Source organism: Apis mellifera, linkage group LG11 (genome assembly GCF_003254395.2).
Source record: "Apis mellifera strain DH4 linkage group LG11, Amel_HAv3.1, whole genome shotgun sequence".
Classification (NCBI taxonomy): Eukaryota; Metazoa; Arthropoda; class Insecta; order Hymenoptera; family Apidae; genus Apis; species Apis mellifera.
Genome location: NC_037648.1, coordinates 12520557 through 12541776, shown reverse-complemented (window position 1 = coordinate 12541776; position 21220 = coordinate 12520557). Strand labels below are relative to the sequence as shown.

General features: G+C 37.0%; 1 protein-coding gene across 1 annotated transcript; it reads left to right on the top strand.

Annotated features, from left to right (window-relative positions):
• The first annotated feature begins 2549 nt into the window (after positions 1–2549).
• Positions 2550–20779, top strand: LOC726896 (zinc finger and BTB domain-containing protein 47). The gene is made up of 4 exons (XM_001122612.5): positions 2550–2709; positions 14738–15135; positions 15471–15668; positions 16105–20779. Exons 2-4 carry the CDS (start codon positions 14800–14802, stop codon positions 16225–16227), a joined length of 657 nt encoding a protein of 218 aa, XP_001122612.2. The 5' UTR covers positions 2550–2709; positions 14738–14799; the 3' UTR covers positions 16228–20779.
• The last annotated feature ends 441 nt before the right edge of the window (positions 20780–21220 follow it).

Here is a 21220-nt window from a genome sequence, read left to right as displayed (position 1 = left end):
TCCAGCGTTTAAGACACGGACCCACCAGATGGCGTTCCTGCCGACTTCCTATCCCGATTACTATTACTATTCCAAAACGAAATCTCTTTTCGCTCCTTCTTTAAATAACTCTTTCAACGTTCCCTCCCGTTTCCTCGACGCAGAAGCGGAGGAAGAAATCGAAAATAAAATAAAAAAGAGAAAAAGAAAAGGAGACGTTAGCAAGGAACAGTTTCGATCGCTCTCGAAACACGATCCACCTGCTCGATTACCCTCGGAATTAATGTATGAATTGAGTACACGCGTTGGGGGTGTCTCACCCTCTGCCCTATATTCGCCCTCGTTCGAACATCGGCCCATTGACCTTTCCACGGCTCGGACGGGGAGGGGAGGGAAATTCGCGGATAATCTCGCGATAAACGACTCGCCGCGATAAAGCTTCGAAGCTTCGAGGGATCGATCTTATTAATTACGGCAACCCGGAAGAGCCTCTCTGGACGATCAAGCGAGCTTCTTCCGCTCGATCGTTCTTCTTCCCTTTCCATATACATATACGTATATATATATGCATGTATGTGTGGACCGCGAAACGAAATTCGCCACGATGGCGGAAAATATTTCGCGCGAAGGGAAGAGTCGTCGCTCGTTCGAGTATCTCTCTTTTTGAGCACGTGTGCGAGGAGGTATTTTGCTTGAGACGGTTAAAGTTAAATATTCGGAAGATGTGACGATCGATTTTTCGAGAGAAAGAAGAAAGAATCGGCTTGCGAGATTGAGAATTTGTCTCCGTTGAAAAATATTAAATAAAAAGATTAATATTAATAAAATTAAGAAATTGATAAAATATTGAAATAAAAAGGTACTTTTATTATTTGTATCGTGAGAGAGTTGATCGACGATACCATCGAAGATAATCGTGAAAGTCGAGTTTCATTCGGAACAGAAGCGGAAGTGAAACGGTATTGTATGGAAATTTTCGATCGAGAAAAAAGAAGAAAGACGCGAACGTTGGCTTTGAAAAATTGTCTCCAATCGATGCCAAATGATAATACACCGAAAGGAAAAAAGGAAGCCACTGTCACGCCCAACAAATTCCTTTTCTTCCGTCTTTAATCCGCATCGGAGGCATTTCGACTGGCTTTGTGAGAGGGGGAAGGAGAATAGGATGATTTTTAAAAAGGCATAAAGAGTCTCCAGGATAGCATTTCCTTGGAAATTTCCAAGTCTGTTTATTCCCCTACAGCAGTTCCCTGTTGTGCCGTGGAAAAAAATTTCGAATCCATGTTTTATAAAAATATGCAACGGAAAAAGGGCTTGAAAAGGAAAGGAAAGGGAAAATTCAATGTTTGCAAGATCACGTCTCTCGTAACTTTTTCAAAGATATCGAGATTCCCCTCAACAAAGTTACGCTCGATCGAATTTAAAATTTCTCCCGTGAAATGATTTCTCTCGCTCGTGAAACTTACACCTTGCTCAAGGTCATTTATGAATTCTGAAAGGCATCGAGCCGCTGAACAGGCTCGTGCCCGGCTATTAATTTTCTCTCTTCCTCTCCCTCCCTCTCTCTCGTTCTTGCTCTGTAAATAAGCAACGCAGAGATTTTTTTAATTAAAACGTGCGGGCTTTCTAATTAAAAAAAGCGCTCATTCATCGATTCGCGCCGACTCGTCTTGAGATTTTTTCATTCGCGGTTAAAGGAATACCGTGAATGGAAAAATAAAAAAAAAAAGGAGAAGAAGAGAAAGAAAAAGAGAGAGAGGAGAAAGATAATCGCTTCATCCTTTGAAAAAAACACAATTCAAAACGATCCGGAGTAAGTTGGAAAGTTGGACGCGAGAAATGTGTTTCGAATTTTCCGCGTGAGAAATTTCGCGATGAAATTTCAATTCCCGGCTTAATCCTTGGGTATCGTCCAAGTTGTTGTTCGCAGTATAGAAACGTGACACGTTTGTTTACAATGAAACAGAAAATGTCTCTGGCGCGAAGTGGCCTTAATACTGTGTGCGCAAGTGATACAAGTCAACGTATACGTAAGTCCACGTTTTGAGGAAGTAAAGTTTTTTATCCTGTCGCGTTTACGGCATTAAAAATCCTTCCCTTCCTTGTTATAAACAACTATTACGTTACAGAAAGGGGAAGACAAAATAAATTGAATCGTATTACATTGAATAAATAAATTTTTGTAATAAAATTATCCACTTGAAAATGGGAGGAGGTGGAAAATGTCGAGGAGAAAATTAAGTAAGGAGAGAAGAAAAGTTTCCTCCGAGATGCAGTATACTGTGATTAAACTTAATTCCAAGCGTCGCGTGAAAAACTAACAATCTCGAACAAACCTTCTTCCTAACGTATATACATATACATATACGTATACAAAGCCAGTCTGCTTTAAATTAAACCAACACAAATCATTTAAATTAGCAACGCAGAAGTTGCGAGAAAGATCTTGTCTCTTTTTTTTTATCCTCGAAGGAAGAAAAGAGCGCCAAGAGTTGGGCGTGGGGACAAAAGACGCGAGGAAGAAGGGAACGGAGACGAAGGGTGAGCGTCTCTTTTCCGCCGAGGGAAGGGATAGCGGGTTCGCGGAGCGTCGGCCAGAGGGCGGTGGGTCTCCAACAACATGGCCGTCTAAGCAGCCGACACACCGTTGCAACTCTCCACCAAGTTGACCAGTCGTATTTCGTGGAAACGAAGGAATTCGCACGGGGAGCCCGACGACACCTCGATCCCGTGAGTAGCCACGCATTTTCCACCGTTATTCCCCACCTCCCCCGCCCCCATTTCCCGTTTAAACCCTGCGAATGCAGGGAATCTCGTAAATGCGTCTCGAGTCGAGCTGCGCTGCGTGATTTGATCGTTCACGAACGCACCCCTCTCGCGTGTCTCGACCCATGCGATGGTGTGCGTTGACATTAAACATCGGCGATCAATAGAGCCGATGTCCGACCGATACGTCTCGATCCGATCTCGCTTCTATTCTCGATCGATTATTTATCCTTGTTTCGCTTGTTCCTTGAAAGTTTATAGAGATTTTATATAGTGATTTCTTGTTATTTCAAAATCCTTTGACGCCTCGTTCGAGCGAATGTTACGTACGTTTCTTTCTATGGAAATGTTTATGTCACGTTTACGATTAATTGTGAGAAACGTGGAATTGCATGGATAGTGGAATCTCGTGTTATATTTATTTCTAAAGGTGTTCTGCAAGTAGTACGACGATCTTTTATGAATGAATATATATATGAGATAGAAAGAGAGAGAGAGAGAGATATGTACGTGTATGTTTATAACGCTTATCGTGTTTAATTCAGCCTGGTGTTCTATATTTGTAACTTGACGTGAAACAAAGGATCGTCTCTATAAATTTTTCCTCGCATCAGAGGGCGTTGAATCTTTTAAAGTCATCGCTCGTGATTAACGCCTATGCGACGGATGCAGGTCAAATTCATTTCGATTAATAATTCCTTTTTCTATTTGTATATTGATGGACGAAGAAAGATGTACATTCGATATCTGTTTAACCATCCATCACCGTTAATGCCAAACCATCTCTCTGTGGAAACGACACGTGTGAGCGTTTCTGTCTGTCACAGAGGTTCTCGTTTCGGTCGAACGAATGACCCCTCTTGTTCTTCCTCCAATACCCTTTCTAGGATTCTAGTAAGCGCCATTTCTACGCCGTTCATCCCTTTTCTCTCTCTCTCTCTCTCTCTCTCTCTCTCTCTCTCTCTCTCTCTCTCTCTCTCTCTCTCTCTCTCTGATTGACTCGAGGGAAAAAGAAAAAGGTTTAACGATAATTTCCACGTCCATTAGGTTGCTTCTGCTATTATCTGTTGTTATATTTTTTATTACGCGCACGTCGCAACTCGCCATCAGGATCTTACCTTTTACGAGTAGAAAGGTTTCTTTTGAGATGCTCGTTTATCTTCGAGTCTTTTTTTTTGAAAGGAAATAATGGACAAATAATATTGTGAAATATATCAGAAACTGATCGATTCCATCTATTTTAATTGTTTCATTTTTTGAGAGATTTTTACATGGAGGAATTTTTAGAAATATAATATGGAATATAGAATATATATAGAATTCTAAAAATGAAATATTTCGTAAAATATTAATGTAATAATTGGAATATTCAAATATTTTTCAATCTAGATGAGAGAGAAGGTTAAAAATGCGATTTGTAAAATTTTCAAAATATTTAAAAATAAATGTAACGATCACAGCCATGAAAAAGATTAAATGTAATCGCACGTTTAACGATGTTTGCCGGTAAAGACAATTAGATGATCAAATTACCTAACGAACGATATTTAAATTCACCACGATTGTTTTACACGCTCGATTTGTATTGCAAATATTTTTAACTTCGTTAATCAAGATGGAAACTTATTCCAATGTTGCAACGACACGGTATTAATTTCGCTCTTAATCAGATAGTGCACGCTTAATTAACAGTAGTAATCTAATTCCACCTGATGACCCGTTCCGCTTCCAACTATCGCGGAACAAAGGGTGATTTTCGCGAATTAAATAGCAATTGCCCGTATCGAGTTTTATCGTAGTATAGAAATTTTCGATACCGTCGATCGATAATGTAGGTAGGCTCGCTCGTCGATAATCATCGCTATATCGATACGTCGCGAACGTAATTTATTTATAATATCGGGGAATAAATCGTTCTATTTATCTTCAAAAGATGAACTTTGAATCGAGAGCGTATCGAGTAAGTCAAAATTGATATTAAATTAAAATCCTCACAACGATCGGCTCGAAGATATTAATGCGTTAACATTTCGATCGTTGGACGATTCGTAGGAAAGATCGAACGGTTTTCGACAAGTAAACAGAACAATTTTAATCCGTGGACCGTTGCATATATCAACAGGTGCATAAAATTTCGCGCGACTCGATAGATGCTTACTCGAAATTACAATTATTATCTTTTGACGTTGTACATCGTTTCATCAGGAATGGATTATCTGTTCGAATGACATTTATTGGTTGTTTTTTTTTTTTTTTTTGGAAACTGATCGAATGAGAAATGGAGTTTTTGTTGTTACGTTTTTCGTGAACGTCTCTGTGATAGAAATTTTATTTGTTTACAAAAATAAAGTACGGAATGAAAATAAAGATAAAATGTGGATGTTGTAAAAGGAATTTGGAATAAAAATGGAAAATGGAAAATGAAGGACAGATGGAGATGCAAATGATGAATAGACGTAGTTGCTAAAGAAACGGAGAAATGGAAAGACCATGGAAAGATAAATGGTTGCAAAGTAAAAGAGTTGGCAAAAAAAAAATTTCTGAAAAATCAAAATTGAGAAGAAAGAAATTTTTGAATGGTTCGAATTATTATTTTATTGTTAAATTTCATTTTTTAAAATCTTTCTGCACATCATAAAATTCCTCCTACCATGTATCACTCTAAGGAAGACTGGTTGGAGAAGATAAAAAAAAAAACAAGGATTTTTTTAAAATCTACAATTTTTCATACAATGTTTTTTATTCGACGACGCAAAAAAATGATACAACTTTTCATTTAACTTTGTACACCATTGTAACCTCTGTCACCATTTTTGAAAATATTTCACAGAGGTGAATACTTGACAATATTTTCAAGGAGTGATCTCACTTAAAAAAAAAAATAAATTTGCATCACCGACAGACCACTCTAAATTTTCGCAATTTTCTACAAATTCAAATTTCCTTATCTTTCTTTTCAAGCTTCTTGAAACTTGAAAAGAAATTGATTCAACACGATTATCAACACGATTCTTTTCGACAAAATTACCAAATTAATTTAATCGTGTTTCGTGTTGGTTGCACACCTTTAAAAAAAGGTGTTGAAAAAGAAGTTGTTTGGCATTCGTTGCGAGTTAGCAATTTGTTTGGATTTCTCGATCGACACCGAATAACAGTCGAGATCGATGTCAAGGACTCTCTCCAAACTTGTCCCATCCAAGAGGAGAAGGACCAATTCCCTTCCGAAATTCCGGCTTTTCCACCTTCTTTTCCTTCGTCTCGTTTTACGATATCTCATCGAGGTATCGATGTCAACTATAAACGTATCCCTTGGCTTGGAGAGAGGGGGAGGAGGGACGCAGTAGCAACCGCATTTTCCGTGGAAACGTGGAAACGACGATTCACACGTGAAGACTATATATATATACCGATGATGACCCAAATCGTTCCTCGAGTAATTTGTTCGTTTCCCGAGGAACGAACTCTCGGTACAAAGACTGCTTCGAGATCTTTTGGAGGAGATGATGGTGCAATTTATTTCGGGAGGAGGAAAGAACGAGTATTGGAACGAGTCGAAAGGAGTCGATTGACGAAGATGAACTATATTATAAAGCGAGTGAATTTGATTAAAAGAAAATTATAGATTTTTTTCCGTGTATAGTCTTGGCGATGTTAATTAAATTAAATTATTATCGCATTGGTTCGTGGATTACAAACTGGATGGACGTGTTATTAATCTTGCAGTAAGATATTCCGATAATTTAAATATATAACGTGTCCTATTGATTTTATCAATTTTAGCTTGGCTGAATAATATTTTCAAATTATTATACGATTATCCCGGCCGAATAATTTTCGTTTTTATTTTAATTGATATCGAAACGATTTTCAACGGTTTAATTAACTCGGAGGATGAATTGATTAATTTAAAAAAAAAAAATAAATAAAATTATTCGGAAAAATTCTAAAACAAAATTACGATTTTTCTACGATATTTGGATGAGGATAATAAACGATTGTGATATTGATCTAGCATCTGTCGCGAAATAAATGTATTATTGATCGATAATATCAAAACGGAAGAATAATAACATCGGTCGTTCGACGTTTCAGGAGAAGAATTCCCCGGGTGAAGATTTGATACCGACTTCCCGTGCGTAAAATTCTCTTTTTTACGACCTCTCTTCGAAATGCTCGATCGTTTTTATCGCTCCCCTCACTCATATTTATTACGTATACCATCCACTACATATTCTGGTAAGTTTTACGAGAAAATCGTGCCCGTTTCTCATCCAATTCCTCATCCATTGCCCTCCCTTTTTTTTTCCCCTTGCAACGTTTGTTCAACACGAGAATAAAACACATGTGTCGGATTAATCGCATCTCGTTCTCCTTTTTCGCGTTTAATTATAATACGATATATACGTTGAGAGAAAATTCCTGTTAAAGGAAAAGGAGAATAACGAGGAGAATAACGTTTGATGGATTAATGGTGGCCGTTAAATTTTGTCTTGCATTGTTAATTGCGTACGTATAAATACTTGACCTTGAGAACGATATATAATATTGATAATTATCGATTATTAAATACGTAACATTTATATCGTAAAATCGTACGAAATAAAAAAAAAAAGAAAATAGGATTTGCCCTCTCAAGGCTAGCAATCCGACTTATCCGTTTGCAATAAAATTTACGCAACGAGGAAAAGTTTTTTTTAAACCAGTCATGTCGTTTCTCAAAAAATCGATCAAAAAAAAAAAAACGCGAAACGCATCCAACCAATATCGAAACCAAATGAAAAATTATGTATATACTCGGAAATGGAAAAAACAATATTTCCAATGCAGCGTAAAACGCTCGAGAATGAAACCAAACGGGGTGGAAATCGTTTTAAAAATTCTGCCTCTCTTATACGAGTACAATGTAAACTCGACGAGCTTCATTGTTCAATGTCTGAATGCTGGTGCATCGGACGCAGTGGCTCTATTTTTCCAAAAAAAAAAAAAAAAAAAGAAAGAAAGAAAGAAAAAAAGGAAAAGAAAAATTCGTTGGAAAAAAGGATTTGCATGAAATTTTTAGACGATTCCATTACGATGCAAAATAACGTGAGTACAAGCGAGATGAGGAATATGTATGACAGACATCCGAGCAACGAGCGATCGATCGTTGCATTCGTATTCGAAAACGATAAATTATCCTACCAATAAAATTATATATATATATATCGTGAAAGAAGGTTGAAACTCGAAACCGACACACCGTGTGTACATATGCATTCTGTTATTTTGACGTGTTATTAACAACCGTCCAATATTATTCTTCGAAGCAAATGATGCGGGAGTGTAAATTATAGAGCGAGAAAAGCACAAATCCATCTGCGGTTTCGATGTGATTTTAACGTTAATCGGTTTTTCCTGGAGTGCACCGCTCGTTCTGTTTGATCTGATGAATTTTCCATCTCCAATGCAAATTCAGGACGTTATATGTATTTCTTTTTTTCCTTTTTTTTTTTTCAATTTATAAAATTCGAAGCATGAAATTAAATGAATCATAATTATTTTTACGGAAATGTAAAAGTTTAAGTAATGTTTAATGTTAACGATTCCACGATGATTCTTATCATCGAGTATAACATAAATGGTTATTTATTGTGTGATTTTTTGTGTGTGATTTCGAAACGAATGTGTAAAAATTAATAAAATAAATTTAAACTTTTTATCAATAGAATCGATTAAATTCGATTGATAATATTAATCTTCAATAATATTTAAAAATAATCTTAAATCTTTTTATCAAAATTCCATCTTCCCAAATATTATTATCGTGATCTTTAATATTTAATTTCGATAAAAATTATTCCATTCCAATTCTTGGTCAAATATGACGTACATATTTTGAAAATGGAATATCGCTTTGAATAATTCCTCCGACGTGTCAGAGTGAAAAAAAAAAAAAAAGAGGGGAGGAAGGATTTAATAAAGATCCCCTCAAAAGGGATCATCTCGAAACGAAATAATTCGTCGGCGTTGGATCGTTGTTGTAACTTCCAGAGGAATCTGCTAGATTGCACCCTCTCCCTCCCTCCCTCTCTTCTCCAAGATTTCCGGCTGATGTTTGAACAGGGCAAACTTTCCCCACCGAAGACACCGAGATTACCACGTCTCTTGGGGCGAGGAGGGAGGGAGGGAGGGGAAGATTTAGCCGTCCTGGGAAACGCGACCGCGTCGTTCTCCAAACTTGGTTGAAAAGACACCGCCCAAAATGGCGGCCGTCCAAACTTCTCGCGTGAAAGGACACCGAAACACACCGGTGGGTGTTTGTCATCCCCGAGACAATGTCCCTTGGTTCTTGGTCCCTGGCTTTTCTGAAACTTCCTCGAGGGAGGGAATAAAACGGGGAAGTGTGGAGAGGTGTCGAATGAAACGAGAGAGAAAGAGAGAGAGAAATACAAACTATACCTCTCCACGAATTCCATTCGAAAACAATCCGATTCGAGAAAATGAAAATTTTCGTGATTTACGACCCGAGAACGAAGAAGATCACCAATTCGAAGGGAAAAAATTTATAAACGCGAAGCTTTGCAAAATTGAATTTCCCCCTCCCCTCCTAAGAAATCGAAATTTCCATTTTCCACCTCGAACCCTATCAATCTCCCCTTTCCTCCCTTCGAGGAAAAGGTTCAACGAGGATAAGAAGGGTAATCGCCATCTCCAAAAAGAAACTCGGTTGATCGTGCACGGACACGAGTAGCAGTTTAGATCCGTTGGACAAAAGTGTGTAAAATGCACGATGGAGGAGAGAGGAAGAGAGAGAAGGATCTACTCTCCGCAAGGATATGGACGAGGGAAGAAAGTGGAGGAGACGAGACGGAGAGCGGAGGAGGATGGAAGGGATGAAGCGGAACGAAAGGGTGGCAGGAATGGGGAGGGTAAGAACGGAGAAACTAGGACGAAAGGTGCGAGCCCAGGATGACGGTGCACTAGCTCGGGCCACTGACATGAGACCGTCCACTTCTATCGAGGGAGAGAGGGATGGGAATCCAGCGGATTCAATGGCCGTACACTTCCCCTCCCCCTCACCCGGCGCAACCTACTTTGCCAAGCTTCGTTTGTTCGTTCGTTCGTTCGTTCGTTCGTTTCCCTCGACCCGTCGAGTGCTCGTCTTATTTTCGACGACCTGTATCCGAAGGGAGCAGCGATTCCTGCGAAAGAATCGTTGCTCCAATCGTTGCTTCCTTCGAGAAGGAGGAAAGGAAGGCCGACTGGCGTAATCGACACGCGTTAATCAAATTGCCAAATTGTTGAATGAAGACGTTTGTTAGTTTCTTTTTTTTTATCAGATCGAGGAAAAGGCTTATAAACATATACACACTTGCTCGTGATTATCGTAATGAATATTAACTTTAGAGATTTTACATTACTTCTTTTTCCGTGGAATGGAAATTTCTCTCCTCCCACGTTTCCAGAGGCAACGATTCCGAGACGAGGAAGTTGAAATTGTGATTCCGGGGGACCGGAAGTGAAATGAAAGCCGCGCGTGGTATCGCGCGTGAAGTGTGACACAATATCCGCGATACAATTGCCGCGAGTCCCCCTCTCTCTCTTCTCTTTTTTCCGCCCCCTCTTCACTTCAAAGACATAGAGATGTTCGTGCGGCCGTCCTTGCTCCAATTCAAGCGCGATGAAACTTGCTCAGATTGTAAACTTTCCGACTGTATTCTGTCGCGGGATTAAACGTGTTGTACGATTGCTCGCTGCTGATTGCTTGCCTCGTGAATACTTGAACAGAGTGGCGTAGAGATGAACGAAATTTTAATTTTCTTTCTTCCCCTTTCGATGGAATATTTTATTGTCGGCGATATTGTTCTTATTTTACGGTGAAATTTTTCTAAAATATACGCATTTATACGAATTGTAGTCCGATCGTATGCAGGTTCGTATCACTGATAAACGGATTGCGCGTGAATTTCGCGTTTTTGCCATTTCAAATTGTAAACGCAACTATATCGCTCTCGTGCCAGATTTTGTACGAGATTTCGGTGTCTGCATGTCCGCACACGGAACGGTCACGTTCTATTTATCCGACGACGCGTGACTTCCTTCTTATCCATTTGCCCATACCCGACAACCTTACGCTTGTCTGAACACAAGCAGTCGAATCTACTTGTTGTTCCACGGTATTTACCCGACTGTGAATCCAATCCCACCCTCTCCACAGTTTCTTCGTAAGGTTAAAACAGAATCGATCCGCGTTTTATTTATCCACGAATTAATCGTATTTCGTGATCGATACGTATATATTGTTCTACATCGATTCATCGATCGAAAAATAAAAAGAGATATTCAAAGATTTCTCCATTCTTGATACTTTTTTTAGATATCTCACTTTCTCTTTCACCCTCTATTTAATTATCCCCAACGACTTGAAAAAGAGAGAGGAGTTAATTTAGAAAAAAAAAGGAAATGGCAAAGAACTGTAGATATAGTATTTAATTGGTGGTTCGATCGAGGAGGCAATGATAAAACCCTTTCGAGATCGCGTTTGTGACGAGAGAATTCGAAGGTGCATGCATTTTTAACCGAGAGTTTCGAGCGACACGTCGAATTAAAGCTGCCACGCTCGTTTCCCCGGTTGAGCGACGCTTCCGGTGTAAAGTGTATCCGCGCCGTCGCGCACCTCTCCGTCGACAGCTTGGACGGAGAAGAATTTCCATTTCCATAATGTACATCTGGGAACAGAGTGGTTGAAGCTTTATAACGCGGAACGATCCTTGCTTCGTGCGTTTGAAGGAAAGGAGGAAATTGGGAGGAGCCCCACCCTTGCAATATTTATTTCTGGGGTGAAGGTGTGGGCTTTGATTAAGTTTCACACTCTACCAGGGATATTTTTCGTCGGTGTGTTTGCGAAAGAATTCTTGATAGTTGGGAATTAAAGGATAGGATTTTTCTCTCTTCTCTTCTCTTTCTTTAATTTCCACCTCGAATTTCATTAAACGTTATATTTACTCGAAATCTTGAGGGGATCGTTAATCCTGAATTTCAATATTCCCTCGCAAAGACTTCAAGTTTACTCGAACTTTAATAAAATCTCGCGAAAGATCGCTAATTAATCATCCGGAACTTTCACGCGTTTCTTCTTTCGCAACCTAACCTCAAACATTCGCTCCATTCATCGGGAATATGTTCCAATGGTATAAACATTCGCTAACCAAATTCTACCCGTCGTCGTTCGCGAAAATCTTCCAAACCTCTCCGTGCAATATTTTCCAAAAGAGGATCTTTCTCTGATCACCTTCCCCCCGATGTTTCCACTCCACCAATTTACCACCCACGACTTCACGTTCCATCACGGTGTGCAAAGTGTATCGAGCCGATAAAGGCCAGCATTTCGTACCGGAAACAATCAAGAAAGCGGAGGGGAAAGGGGAGGAATCCCGTGAGATAGGATAAATTTAACCAGCGTTCGTATCGATCATTTGAATATCTCTGAGCATAATTTTTTTACCAGATCGAACGGTTACCAATTATTCGGAGAAATTGTTAAGAATGTAAAAGTGTAAAAATTGAAATTATTCGTATTTCAATAAATGTCTCTATCTTAGAAAAATATAATTAACTCAACTTCAATGTAAAAGTGTAAAAATTGAAATTATTCGTATTTCAATAAATGTCTCTATCTTAGAAAATTAACTCAACTTCAATGTAAAAGTGTAAAAATTGAAATTATTCGTATTTCAATAAATGTCTCTATCTTAGAAAATTAACTCAACTTCAATGTAAAAGTGTAAAAATTGAAATTATTCGTATTTCAATAAATGTCTCTATCTTAGAAAAATATAATTAACTCAACTTCAATGTAAAAGTGTAAAAATTGAAATTATTCGTATTTCAATAAATGTCTCTATCTTAGAAAATTAACTCAACTTCAATGTAAAAGTGTAAAAATTGAAATTATTCGTATTTCAATAAATGTCTCTATCTTAGAAAATTAACTCAACTTCAATGTAAAAGTGTAAAAATTGAAATTATTCGTATTTCAATAAATGTCTCTATCTTAGAAAAATATAATTAACTCAACTTCAATGTAAAAGTGTAAAAATTGAAATTATTCGTATTTCAATAAATGTCTCTATCTTAGAAAATTAACTCAACTTCAATGTAAAAGTGTAAAAATTGAAATTATTCGTATTTCAATAAATGTCTCTATCTTAGAAAATTAACTCAACTTCAATGTAAAAGTGTAAAAATTGAAATTATTCGTATTTCAATAAATGTCTCTATCTTAGAAAAATATAATTAACTCAACTTCAATGTAAAAGTGTAAAAATTGAAATTATTCGTATTTCAATAAATGTCTCTATCTTAGAAAAATATAATTAACTCAACTTCAATGTAAAAATTGAAATTATTCGTATTTCAATAAATGTCTCTATCTTAGAAAAATATAATTAACTCAACTTCAATGTAAAAGTGTAAAAATTGAAATTATTCGTATTTCAATAAATGTCTCTATCTTAGAAAAATATAATTAATTCAACTTCAATGTAAAAGTGTAAAAATTGAAATTATTCGTATTTCAATAAATATCTCTATCTTAGAAAAATATAATTAACTCAACTTCAATGTAAAAGTGTAAAAATTGAAATTATTTCAATAAATATTTATATCTTAGAAAAATATAATTAACTCAACTTCAATGTAAAAATTGAAATTATTCGTATTTCAATAAATGTCTCTATCTTAGAAAAATATAATTAACTCAACTTCAATGTAAAAGTGTAAAAATTGAAATTATTCGTATTTCAATAAATGTCTCTATCTTAGAAAAATATAATTAACTCAACTTCAATGTAAAAATTGAAATTATTTGTATTTCAATAAATGTCTCTATCTTAGAAAAAATATGATTAACTCAACTTCTTCTTTTTCTTCTTTTAATTTTAAAAGAAACGTTTCATCGATAGTCGAAGAGAGAGAGAGAGAGTTATCCAAGTTCTCTATCCGATATCGATCTCTATCCATTGGATTATCCTTGTTACCGCTAATTCCCGGCCAGAAATCGTGGAATATCTCGTGGAGGAGGTTGTGTGTATGGCCGGTGGTTCGGGCGGAGCTTAAATCTCCGGAGAAGTCGACGGCTTTAAAGTCAGCCGCAACTGCGCCAGGTCGACCGATAAACGGGAAACTCGGCCACTGGGTCAACGACAGATGCAGCTGGTGCACTCGCACGGAGACACACCCCCAACCCCTTCTCCCCTTCCGCTTGTTTTTCCTATGTTTTCCGTGTTTTTTTCCTTTCTCTCTTCCCCTCCTCCCCCTCTCTCTCTTTCTCCATCGTTTTTTCTTTCTTTTTTTTTTTTTTTTTTTTTACTGTTTTTTGCCTTCCTCTACACTATTCTGTACCAACTGGCTCGTGCTCGATGAATCCGTGTCGCGTGAATGAGAATCACTCGAGATTTTTTTTTTTCGCGAGATAAGAAAGGGTGAGTGGAGATGATGGAAGAAGCGCGAGTTTTTGGTTTTTTCTTTTTTTTCTCTCTTTTTTTAATGGTTGGGAGTTCGGTTTAATTATTGGAGAGAGAAAGAGATGACACGTGTTAGTGAGTGGATATCGAATTCTTGGTTGGAAGAATTTTTATTTTTCGAATAATAATAGTAATAATAATTTTTCATCTCGTGCATTTCAAGGGAAAGATCAGATCGACGCTAATATTTCGAATCTAGTGCCACTTGAGACGACGTGTTATTTAATTCGAATCGAAGGTTAGAAAAATTACTTAAAATTACTTAGACGTAAGCGTCAAATTATTTCCAATGTCTCCGTTAAAAATCTCTTCCAACTTGAACGACAATCAACTGAGTCCAGTTTGTTTGTCCACGATCCTTCCACGTGTCCACACGAATATTTTTCCATTTTCCTCCACCGATTGCTATGCTCACCGATGATTCAACAACGATAACTAGCAACGCTTCTTTACAACTGACAACGATCCATCCCTCTCTCCGTTTTCAGAGAGACGAGCAGGCGAGGAGAAAGCAGTCAAACTGGCGCCGTTCAAGTTCCCCTTCTCAAAAATGTCAAAGTCGCGCAGCAGCGACAAGGAGGAGCGCGACAACAAGGACAAGGAGAAGGAGTTGGAGGGTGGTAAAACGGGGAGGGAGAAGCAACGCGGGAAGGAGATGGGGAGAGAGAGCGAGACGGAGGAGGAGGAGGAGGAGGAGAATCCCGAGGACGAGGAGGAAAACGCGAGGGGGCAAAACGTTCGATTGCCAATGAGTCAACTGCAGTTGCAGGCCGGGGGAGAGACTCAATCCAATATAAACTCACCGATATTAGCTTCCAACAGCGTGAGGAGCGAGCAAGCGATACCGAGCTCCCCTCCACCTTCTTACGAGCACGTTATCGAACAGGTGAGGATATGGAACGGACGAGACAGAGTTCAATCGTGATCCCTTTAAAGAAAGGGAGAAAAAACACCATTCTTTTTTTTTTTTTTCGTTACTAGTTTCAATAGAACAAAGGTTTCGTTTTGTTCGAGATTGCTAAAAATGTGAAGAGAAAATTCTTGGAAAGAATAGAATCTTTTAATAATTTGTTTTAAATAATATTTTCAATAAGAAGAAATAGAAATTTGACGAGTAAATTGAAAAAATTTCGTTTGAGAAAGTAAAATTGTCTGATTCAGTAAAGAGAGAGAGAGATTTATCGAAATCCTCCATTTGTACTTTGATGTATATAATTTTAGACACGGTTGGAGCATGCGGCCGAGGTGCAGAGGTACGAGGGTGGAAACAATCCCGGGAATGACGCGTCTGGCGAGGATAATAGAACAAAAGCTCCCAAGATCCTTCACAAGTCGAGCAAAGAGTTGTACAGGGCGGTGGCGAAACAGTGGGGCATCACTTGCAAGATGAGCGACCACTGCAGATGCTTGGACTGTCAGGTAAGCCTTGCACGACACCAATATCGAATATTTTCTTTTTTTCAACGTTCCACACGAAACACTTTGCCGCTCTCTTTCAACGCGATATGCATTGAGAATCCCCCTCTTTCAAATATATACTTGGTTACACTTTCTTTTAGAAATATCTTCAGATTCGAAAATCTGAATCTCATCTCTACTGCTCCGAAAAGTTTCAATATTAATCGATTCATCCATGCAAGAATTTTTTAATAGATAATTTGAAAGAGAAATTTTTTTTTCCCCAAAGATTAAGAATAAAATCGTTTCCTTTACGCATCTCAAAATTATTTGAGAGAAGAATTTTACATTTTAAACTCTTTAATTGATAAAAAAGATTTCGTACGTTTCCTCCATTCGCATCTTCGCCTACTTTAAAAATATTGTTTCGATGAAAAAATACGTGTTTCTTCCGCAGAGCTGCTATTTCGACTGCGAATACGACAAGAACGAGAATCAGAAGACTGATGGCGGGCTCGGCGCCGGCACGCCGATGTTCATTTCCGAGGTGATGCACGGTTCCGGTTGCGTGCTGTTCTAAAACACCGGAAACGGGCCTCCACAGCGACGACACGGTGCTGCTTTGCCGTGCTTCCGCCGAGGGCACGTGATCGCACAAACCAGCCTCATCGTTTTCCTGATGGATCGGCAAACCATGAATCAGCGGAAACCTCGTCGTGTTCTATGATCACGACGAAGATCAGCTGGGATCTTTTTTTTTTTTTTCGTAATCGTAGGTGGATCTTCGCGAATTTTTCATTTGGATTGGATTATTTTGTTAATGGAAGAAGAGATATCCAACGTTGAAATTTTGAAAGTTTTGGAAGCAATTGGAATGGGAATTGAAAATTTGAATATGAAATTTCTTGTCTTTGTCATCGATGATTCTTAAAATGCGATTGACACAATTGTTATTAATTATCGTGTAATTTCGATAATTTTGATTCTCCAAATGTAATTCGCGAAGAAATTGATTCCGCTTTCGATACTCGCGCACCGTGAAATTTTTTCTTTTTTTTTTTTTTTTTTAAACGATGGCGAGGATCACCGTCGAGAGGATATTTTCGATAACGTGAAGCGAAACGCAAATGGAGGTTTGAAGGAAGAAGTTACTTGAATAAAAAAAATATATCAAAGTCGGAGAGAAGGTTAAAACTTTGTCAATTGTATTTTACTCGTTGCATTCTCACTAGACGATTGGCAAACGTTCGACCAATTTGTACAATAGAGCGTTAGCGTTAACGTATACAAGCGACCTCGCTGTTGAGATTGTTCGAAATTTATCCACGAAGCGATATTGAATTCTTCGGAATAATAAGTTTAGAAAAAAAAGGTCAGTATCTATGCTTCGCTCATATCTAAACCCCAGATCTTCGAGATGATACTCGATTAACTTGATTGTCCGGACCAATTTTTCAATAGCGAAATTCCTTTCGAACTGACTTTGTTTTAAAAAGAAATCTTTTTCCCCTTTCTTTAACTGGATTCGTTTCTCGTCTGGGGAAGAAACGAGGGAAATAAACGTAAGAGTTTATGTAAATGTTTAGCCACGTTGTACCTTAAACAAAGTGTATAAAATAATCGAAATATTGTCTCGAAATCCGATTAATATTGTAAATGATCACTTTTTGCTTAGCGTTGAATCGACTCAAATTATCCTTCAACTCGAGGAATGAAGAAGAATTGCATAATTTACACGAGGAATCCTGTAGAATTTTCTTTATAAGATAAAAAAAGGAAAAGGAAGAAGAAAAAATGAAAGTTTCTCGGTCTTTCATAAACGTTAAACGCACACGTAATTTTTAACTAACTAACTTTTACTGCTATTTACATGTTTGGACAACGATACAACAGGCCTATTGTTTGATCATTTCTTACATATCAATTGCAATCGATACTTTGAAGTGATAAGAAGAAAATAGAAAAATTCCATTCGTACGACTTTTTTCCATACAACAAATTCTATATATTGTCTCCTTCTTCAAAGTTAAAATATTTTATCTTTCAAATAAATTTTCTCTTTTAAATAAAAATTAGAAAGATTTATAATCTAGTTTATTCTTTCCTAACGGGGACATCGCAGAAAAAAGAAAAAATTACGAAAACCTGTTTTCATTTATATATTTCCATACATTAGATAAGATATATTCACAACTAAAGGAGGACATCACAGTGAACTGAGGAGAAACGTATAAATAGAATATAAGTTACATAATTCATCGCTTACTTGCTATATAACAATTATTATCGACCGGTAACTTTGAATAATTCTCTGGAAACAATCGGAGGGGGAAAGTTTATTAATAATAACTTTTTAACACGGAGAATACGGTTTTTTCAGATATTATTCGCGTTATAGACGAATGTTAAGAAAGGAGTGATATTTCCGGTACCGCTTTCTTTCTAAAGCGATTCGAGCAGAAATCATAGGTTAGGTTTCCACGATAGAGAATTAGAAAGCATACGAATGCCTCATTCCTCGAGAAGGAGATCGATCGAACGATTCGATTCTTTCCGAAACGCGGATAGCTATATGTGTAATTATGTCGATTGTAATTTACACGGATTTCCAGAGGAAATCGAAACTCGAAACACATGAAAGTATTATAGATCGAGCGTCGAATACGCGTATTCAATGGTGTCTCGTTTGCATATAATTTTTTACTTTGCCACTAGTTTTATTCCTTTCGATATTATTAATTTCGTTGTTGAAAAATATATCGTGTACATGATTTTTCTCATATAGACAAGAAGTAGTTTTGATTTTCATCTTCCATTTATTTTTCCTTTCTTTTCTTCTTTTTTTCTTTTCCCATCGAGATGGATAAGATATCGTTTGAATTTGCCGCCATTTTAAATGTGTCGCCACTTTACCTTGCATTACATACATATACAATATACACACGAAATATAACACGAGAAACATTCTTTCGATTATTCATATACAATTGTATTAAAAAACGTTTTTATAAAGCTGACAATTTTTATAATTAATGACAACCAAAATGGCGGGATATTCAAAATCGATCATATCCTATATCAACAATTTAATTCTCTCTACTTATTAATTTAATTCGTTAACGTAGCGATCTAGCGATTCAACGTCATCGATTCTTTGCTTTGGGAAAATTTGAATTGTCGTTCAAAGGCAAGCCTTCAAAATGGCCGCGCGATAGCCACGGCCGTTACATCGCTTTTTTTTTTTTCGAGAATTCTATCCGTAACCTTGTGCTCGTTGCAAACTCGTCGAGCGATTCAGCAGCGAGAAAGTGCTACGAACGAGGTAAAAATCTCGACGACACGATCGTCCCCACGTTGTCGATCGAGTCGAATCTGAAACATAATACAGTACCTGCCTATACACTTGTCTTTTTCAAGATACTGTCGTTCAATGATACGAGTTCTTTTGTACCTCGCGAAAACGAAACGAAACAATTATATTTCACGTTGAAGATAGATCGATCCCTCCCGCCATTGCCAAATCTATTTCTTCTATTTCCGAGAAGCATCCTTTTCTACTTGCTTACTTACTTGAACAATGATACATAATCCTTTTGTCTGATCGCGTGGAAACGTGTTATTCGCCTAAACGAAAAACTGCATTCCATATAATGAGAGAGAAAGATGATGAAAGATTGTTTATTTTTTTGTTTCTTTTGATAAACAAAAAAAAGAAATGCTGCATTTTACGTAATCACAGGATAATTTAAAAACTTGTATAAATAAGAAGTATAGATTATATAGGCTTTATGCTTACGTGCGTATATTCGAAGAAGTTAAATTAAAAAAAATATGGAAATTATGCGGTTGATTCGAAAGAATTTAAAAGAATAAGAGAAACGTTTTTAAAAACGATAGGTTGGATGAAATTAATCATTCTCGAATCTATAATTTCCCCCGGAATCTGTAATATTGAAAAACTTTTAATATCAAAGTTACGCAACGAAATGGAAACACGGTTTCTCGCCGTGACGCGAGAATAACTTGTCGCGCGAATTACATAATTTTCACTACTAGCAAAACTCTGGATCGTTTCCACTCGGCAACGCAACACCTGATCAACGCTGCACACGATTATTTCATTTACGATTAATCGAAATTCTCTCTAATGAAGCTTGCGTATATTATATTATATGTGTGGAGAGGGGTGAAGTAGAAATCGAAAAAAATTGAAGAAAAAAAATTATATATATATATATGTATGTACATATAAGAAGAAAAAAAATAAAAAAAGAAGAAAAAACTGAGAAAAAGAATAAGATGTGTATGCATAGTATTTTTCTGGGCCACGAATTTTTCATTCATGTCGTCGGACCCTTGTATGACAAAAAAAAAAGAAAAAATTAATAAATAATAATAATGATATTATAATCTCTATTCAAGATATAAATAAATATATATATATATGTAACATTATAAAACATTTATCGGAATACAGTTGGATATTATTATTGCAGACTGAAAAAGATGTTGATCCAATTCGAGGATGAAGATCGAAATATCGAATATTTTCAAACTTGAAATAAAATAGGTCTTAAATGTTTTAAGATAGTATCGCGTGGATAAAGGGAAAGAAAATGTGTGAAACAATGGAGTAGAATATATCCTTAAAACAAGAAGCTGTTGTAAAACGTCAATTCCCTCGCAGAAAGAGATATATACTATGTAACCCAGATACTTCTATAATTAGCGTGTAAGTCGCAGTTTCGTGTGGCAGACGCGTGTGTCCGTCTGTTTGAAATTTTTATATTTCAAGATATTTACACGCACATCTGAGATCGCGTCGAAGATTGCCATTTCGGCGCAAACGGAAAAGAAGAGGAAAATATTCGTTTTATTCCACCGGAGGGTGGCGGCGAGAGAAGAAATAAGCATAAAACTGTATAACATCTCGTAGTCGTTGTAACGAGAGCACGCTCGCTAATCCCTATTCGTGTCGTGCTCATATACATGTCGTTTATTCCGCGTATATACATTGTATAGAGAGTATAAAGTGAACGATTATGGTGATGCATCGTTCCATAGAGAATATTGACTGTAAAACTCGATGTATTTCTGGTATGTTCGCACCAATAAAAAGTGGCCTAAAGAAATACGATCTCTTCTATTTATTTTTTTTTATTGCTCCTACGTGTTTAAATATTCCACGTTTCCAACATTGATTGTGGAATAAAAAATAGTTTAAACGTAATAAAATACGTATCTTGGAAAAATATGTATTTTGTTCGCGCCTGTACGAATGCAACCCGTGCGGTGGACAACGTGGTTGCCTGTTACAGGCGCTCTGGAATTTTTCTGTTCAGCACAAACTCCGTGTGCATAGTATCTTTGGAAGATTGATCGTAAATATCAATTTGTAGATGGTAATAAAAAAAAATTATAATTTAATGTTGCAATTTAGGTAAATTTGCCTTTTAAGTAAATTTCTCCTCGTATTTTAAATGCACGTAATAAATAATATTTATTTATGAGAATTGGTAATTTAAGAATTTGTACACTATAATTTGGCAATTAGGCAGTCGTCGAGAAATTAC